The sequence below is a fragment of the Schistocerca piceifrons genome, chromosome X, assembly GCF_021461385.2.
Source record: "Schistocerca piceifrons isolate TAMUIC-IGC-003096 chromosome X, iqSchPice1.1, whole genome shotgun sequence".
In the NCBI taxonomy this organism is placed as follows: Eukaryota; Metazoa; Arthropoda; class Insecta; order Orthoptera; family Acrididae; genus Schistocerca; species Schistocerca piceifrons.
In genome coordinates, this window is record NC_060149.1 from 710,497,995 (window position 1) to 710,505,000 (window position 7,006).

Sequence of the window (7,006 nt, forward strand, 5' to 3'; positions counted from 1 at the left end):
ATCCAGAACCTCTTTGCTTGACACTTTTTACCTTCTCGTACATAGGATAAGATATTCAATCCTCTTAAAATGACGAATCCCTACTAACTTAACCCTTCCTTAGGTGAGTTAGTATCTGTGTGCGTGTGTGTGTGTGTGTGTGTGTGTGTGTGTGTGTGTGTGTGTGTGTGTGTGTAAGTATAATGTGTTGTGTATGTTTAATGTGTTGTATTATACCTCCCCTACAAACAACAATATAAATGCACCCTTATTGCATTCTATTGTGTTCATAAAACATAGAAATAATCTTTCCTTGCAAGTCAATATACATATTTCAACAGAAATATGTAATTATTAAATGCAATTTATAGATAAATAATCTATGTACTGTAAACTTTGATTATTGTAATGGTCTTTCTCTAGATTTCATCCTCAAATTGATTACAGTGGGCATCAAAACAATCTGCTTTATTCTTAGATCATTTGAATAAGATAGAACATGAGGAAGGTTGTCATAAAATAGCCACTGTCACAGCTTGAACCCTGTGATCACTACATCAACTAAAAATCAGTTAAACTCCTGAGGTTATTGTTCTCTAATTTCCTGATATTTTCTAACTTGTGTCACTTTATAAGTCCCCTTCTCTTTCTTACTTATGGGGTCGTATAAATGTAATACTTTGGGAAGGGGACTTCATTGGAAGAATCCTAAGGAAATGCAATCCGAAAACGAAGGAAGTAGGTTACAGTGCGCTTGTCCGCCCACTGCTTGAATACTGCTCAGCAGTGTGGGATCCGTACCAGATAGGATTGATAGAAGAGATAGAGAAGATCCAACGGAGAGCAGCGCGCTTCGTTACAGGATCATTTAGTAATTTCAAAAGCATTACGGAGATGATAGATAAACTCCAGTGGAAGACTCTGCAGGAGAGATGCTCAGTAGCTCAGTACGGGCTTTTGTTGAAGTTTTGAGAACACACCTTCACCGAAGAGTCAAGCAGTATATTACTCCCTCCTACGTATATCTCGCGAAGACACCATGAGGATAAAATCAGAGAGATTAGAGCCCACACAGAAGCATACCGGCAATCCTTCTTTCCATGAACAACACGAGACTGGAATAGAAGGGAGAACCGATAGAGGTACTCAAGGTACGCACCGCCACACACCGTCAGGTGGCTTGCGGAGTATGGATGTAGATGTAGATGTAGATCTATAACCTCCCATGGACCCTGATAAATATGAGAAAATTTCACAATTTGTTTATTAATCTTGGAACTCTTAATATGTGTCTTAACCATAATTTTTGCTCCCTTATTAAACTAGGGTACTTTTGCGTCCTGATTATACCACTGTAGTCTTTTTTCTGCACTGCCTTTGAGTTTTTTCCTCACATTATATTGATTCATATCTACAGGGGGGCTGTTATTTTCAGGCCATGGTAAAAGATGGAATAGTGGTTCTCCTAACACCTCCTTTTTCATTACTTCCAAGGGCACTACACCTGTACTAATATGGGGCAACTCATTTAACAATAATTCAAATTCAGTTAGTATCTCAGGCCACTTTGGATGTTTATGTGCACAATGCACTCTATAAAGTTTTACGATTTCTCGGATTACCCTCTTCGCCGGGTTACTTTGTGGATAATATCTTGAAGTTCTAATGTGGAGAATATTAAATTTCTCCATAATTGTTCTAAAGATTTTACTTGTAAACTGACTCCCATTATTTGACAATATTCTCTTCAGAACACCCACTTTTACTACATAATCTCTTTCAATGCATCTACTCAGGTTACGTGCATTTGCTGTGCGAAGTGGATATAATCGAACTTCTACAGATTTTACTTGTAAACTGACTCCCATTATTTGACAATATTCTCTTCAGAACACCCACTTTTACTACATAATTTCTTTCAATGCATCTACTCAGGTTACGTGCATTTGCTGTGCGAAGTGGATATAATCGAACATATTTTGACCAACAATCAACCATCACAAAAATATATCTCTGTTTTCCTTTTCCAGTCAGAAGGGGTCCTAGGAGACCCACAGCTATGAGGTCTAGTAACCAATCTGGAATTATAGGGTACATACTATAGGGTACATACGGTAACGTAAGACTGGTGCTGTTTCTTTCACCTTTTGGCATAACTTGCATACATGGATTACTTTTCTTGTTTTTTTCCCATATTCCTAAAATGATATTGTCCGATCATATGCATCAGACATTTTCTAATACCACAGTGTCCGTAACCTTGGTGCATGTATTCAATAAGTTGTTCAGTTACATGGGAGGGTATACAAATCCTCCATCTACCTTGTTCCTTATCACTCCTCCAATACAAGATCTCATCACGAAGTAACCAGCAACCTTTCTTACCAGATACCAGAGTATGATTTCTTAAAGCTTGTATTATTGCTTTTAAATTCTCATCTAATTCTTGTTCCTCCATTATTCGCTTAACCAACTTTTTAATCCCTTTATTATGGTCCCCTTGTTTAAGGAAATAGATCCTAATTTCTGTGTTGTTGTTTAACCTTTCCGGATACTCTCCAGTTCCTACCGGCAGTCTTGACAAAGCATCAGATACTGTATTCCGCAAACCTTTTATATATACTACTTCGAAATTTAATTCTTGTAGGGCACCTAATTAGTCGTTGATGTAATAATTTACTTTTCATCAGGAATGTAAGTGCCTGATGATCTGTATATATTATGGTTTTATTTCCTGCTAATAAATATCTAAACCTTTAGAAACTCCACACAACGGCTAAGGCTTCCTTTTCTGTTATGCTGTAGTTCCATTCGTGCTTATTCAGTGTGCAGCCGGCCAAAGTGGCCGTGCGGTTAAAGGCGCCGCAGTCTGGAACCGCAAGACCGCTACGTTCGCAGGTTTGAATCCTGCCTCGGGCATGGATGTTTGTGATGTCCTTAGGTTAGTTAGGTTTAACTAGTTCTAAATTCTAGGGGACTAATGACCTCAGCAGTTGAGTCCCATAGTGCTCAGAGCCATTTTCATTCAGTGTGCAACTAGCGAATGCTATACTACAGTGATCCTTTGAATCCTTCCCAAAATCTCCTTGAAAAACCTCACACGCTATTCTGTAATTTGAGGCATCTGTAGTCATTTTAAATTCTTCATTAAAATCTGGGTGGTACAGTAACCCTGAAAATGCTAATGTTTTTTTGATATTGTCAATAGCTTTCTTCTCTTTATCACTCCAACGCCAGGGTGTCTCTTGTTTAAGCAAAATTGTAATACATGGGTTAATTATACAGTCTCCTGACATGAACGTTCTAAAAAATTGACCATTCCTAGAAAGGATTTTAATTGTTTTTTATCTTGCAGATAGGGACATCGCGCTATAGCCTCTACTCTACTCGGGTCAGGTCTAATCACCTTAGTATCAATTATATGACCTAGAAATTCAACCTCTTTGCTACCAATTGTAGATTTAGCTAACTTCAGTGTTATTCCCTTTTGTTTAAAGTTATCAAATACCTTTTCCAATAATTCTCTGTGTTCTTCCCAATTATCAGAAATTACTAACAAATCGTCCACATATAGTATGATTTTCTGCGTTAACTCATCTCCAAGAGCTAAATCCAACACCCTCATAAATACCGATAGCGATACGTTAAGACCAAATGGTAAAACTTTGAATTGGAATGACCTGCCCTCAAATAAAAATGCAGTATGTGGCCTAGAATCTGGATGGAGTTTTACTTGCCAATATCTGTCAGTTAAATCCATTGTACTGGTGTACTTCCCCCCTTTTAATCAGGCCAACACTTCTTCCAGAGGTAAGGAACAATCTCGTTCAATTTCAATCACTTGATTCAGTGTCTGTGCATCTAAAACTAATCTCACACTGCTGTCTGCCTTTTTTACCACTAAAATTGGGTTATTATATTGGCTTTGAGATCTTTCAATAATGTCCTGATCCATCATCTTTTTAAGGTCAAGAGCTACAGCTGGTTTAATAGTTATAGGTATGGGATATGATTTCTTAAAGAAAGGCTTATTATCTTTAATCTTAAGTTTGCATTCATACCCTGCTATACGACTGGGTTTATCGGAGAAAACGTCCTTATATTTTACCAACAAGTCTACTAATTGTGTTTTTTCTGTTGGTGATAAATAATCATTCTCTTTTAATATCTTTTCGAAACGATTTTTATTAATTTGTTCTACTAGTTCCTTATAATTAACTGGTATGTCTGCGACCGCACATAGGTGTGCTTTCTCTACATTCTGCACATCCTCAAGTTCACCTTTGCAGAACTGAAATTAAAAACGCTTACACTGTACAGTGCATATCATAAACCCTTTCGCAAAATCTAGAATAACCCCATGGTTATTTAACCAATCTAATCCCAAAAGAACGGGTATATTCATCTTAGGAACTACCAAAAAGTTTTGATAAAATGTAAGACCTGTAATTACAAAAGAAATCCACACCTCTAGCTTTACATTTTCTCCATGTCTGCCTGTAATTCCTACTATCTTGACACTCATTACAGGAAGTTTTGGTCATATCAGGTTTTCTTCCCTATCTCTAAAATATGCTTCATCTATTACACCGACTACACTGCCACAATCAATCATCATGGTTACTCTTTCCCCATTTATATGCCCTTGGATGAATGGTTGTCTAACATCACCTCTTTCTATGATCTCAGTTTCTTCCAGTCATTCTTCCATGAGGTCCCTTTCCTCCTTTAAATTTATTATTCCTAGCCTTTTGGACCGATATTTAGATCTTATTTGTCTCTTGATATGGCCACCGTCGAAATACTTTCCTCGTTTGCCATATTTTCTATCACTACTGCCCCTACAGGGTATTCCTGAATTTCAGACGACTTTTCTTCCTGTTTTCTATGAATTTTTTCTCTTTTTTTCCCTCATTCTCTTCATTATTGTTACGAAAATTTGGATTGCTATTATTATTGTTGTTGTAAGCCCTAACATTACGACTGTTATTGTTAATAGATGAGTAAGGTCGCTTTACTTGGCAATTATGAGAATTACGAAGTTCTCCAGAACCACCACCTGAATCACTTCCTCACCTAAGATTATCTCTCGAAAATCTTAACCTGTCCTCTTCATGGGATTTAGTTAAAATATCTAATTGTCCTAAGTATCTTAAAATACTACTCACTCTTCCCCATTCTCTCCCTATTAATTTCTCTTTTACATATCTCAGCATGCGACTTATTAACACCTTAATAAGATATTCTTCATTGATAGGTTCATCTAAAAACTTTACTCTTGTTAAATGCCACTCAAAGTATTTTCGGAATCCTCCCCAACTACGATTGTAAGGGGCCAGATCCAATAATTCTAACGTTAACTTCTGTTGCTCCCCTTCTGACCAATATTTTTCCTTAAATTGGTAGACAAAATCCTCCCAATTACGAAAATATTCAGCATTTAATACGCCCCATTCGGTGGCTTCTCCTTCCAGATGTCCTACCACAAAGCTAATTCTTTTCTTACTATCCCACGTTCGAGGTAAAGCATCCTCAAATGTTTTTATAAACACAATGGGCTGTACTGAGCCTTCGGGTTTGATACCAGAAAACTGGTTCAATAACTGACCACTATTTTCAATGCGAATTTCTTCCCACAAATCTTTAGTACAAGGAATAACCATAGGTTCTTTTCCATTTACATGTGGATTCTCTGTGCTCCATACAGAGGTATTATACTGTACAGGATTTTCATCTAATATTATTTTATCTCATGCTTTTGAGCTAGCACCTGAAGTCTCTTCCCATTGTCCTCCAGGAGGTAACACAGACAATCCATCACTAGTTACATCATGGTTAATGTCCACTACAAAATCTAAATTATGATCAGTTCTAATTGTCTTGTTTGCTTCTGCACAAAGTCTCTCCAACCCGCATCGTTCAAAAGATTCTCTTTGCTGAGACTCGTTTAATTCTATTTCATTCCTCTCTATTTGTTGCTTAAGAGAAGAGAGTTCTTGTTTTTCCTTTTCTAACTCACTTGTAATGTGAGATAATTTTTCTTCCTGTATATTGTTTATAACAGTTTTAACTTCTTCCAGAGAATCAGTAAATTCATCCCTGGTAGCTTTAACCATGTTTTGAATCTCTTCTCTTAAATCATTGTTGTTAGTTTCAAGATCGGTGGAGAGATTTGATTTCAGACTAGCAAAATCTTCTGAAAGCTTATGTATATCTAGTATCAGCTTATCTTTTTCTTCCCTAGACTCATGAATGTGTGATTGCAATTGAGAAGCTACTTTTGTTATCTGCTCCGTAACTTCTTGTCTGAAAGTATCGTTATACTTTCTAATATCATTTATCTGTCCACCGATCTCCACTTTCAAAGTATCTATACTATTATCTAAGGACTGCAACAATTCAGTTTTCGTTCTGTCCATAGACTGCGACAATTCGGTTTTTGTATCATCTAACTTAATTGAAAGAGCCTGAAATACTACTAATTCCTGCCAATTGAGTAGCTACAGATAAATTTTCTTTCTCCAGCTGTCCACATCTTTCGTTCACATGCTTCAATTGTTCGACTATTTCTTTTCTAATTTCCCTGTGTTCCTTTCTGGCTTCCCTATGGTCTTGTTTGACCTGCTTCTTTTCATCTGTTAGCAATGGTTCACCTTCTTGGGCTTCCATTTTATAGCGAAAACCCACAAATACAATGACTCAAAGTTATACTGTTGTTCCGTGCTCACTTCGGTCCTAACCTTCTACAAATTAATACACTCACTCACACTTCACGTTACACTGCCATAATGAAAATGACTCACCGAGTCTGTCTTGCAGTGCTACAACGATGAGCTGCCGGCCTCGTCGCCTGCAACCCACGTCTACTGCAACTGCGTCTCTGTCTCCCACCAGCGACTCTGTAACGGCATCACTGACCACAAGCAGCTACTCTGCACTGGCATCGTCGGCTGCAAATGGCTCAACGGCAACAGGCGCCAGTGACTGCTAACTACTACACAGGTGTCGTTGGCTGCAAACTGTGTTA

At 37.6% G+C, this 7,006-nt stretch overlaps 1 protein-coding gene across 1 annotated transcript; it reads right to left on the reverse strand.

The window, feature by feature from the left end:
• Window positions 1-4,820: 4,820 nt before the first annotated feature.
• LOC124722662 (putative uncharacterized protein DDB_G0293878) lies at window positions 4,821-6,398 on the reverse strand. Its single transcript, XM_047247807.1, has 3 exons — window positions 5,808-6,398; window positions 5,588-5,696; window positions 4,821-5,038 (listed from the first exon to the last, which is right to left on the reverse strand). The coding sequence occupies exons 1-3, from the start codon at window positions 6,396-6,398 to the stop codon at window positions 4,821-4,823; spliced, it is 918 nt and encodes a 305-aa protein (XP_047103763.1).
• Between the last annotated feature and the right edge of the window lie 608 nt (window positions 6,399-7,006).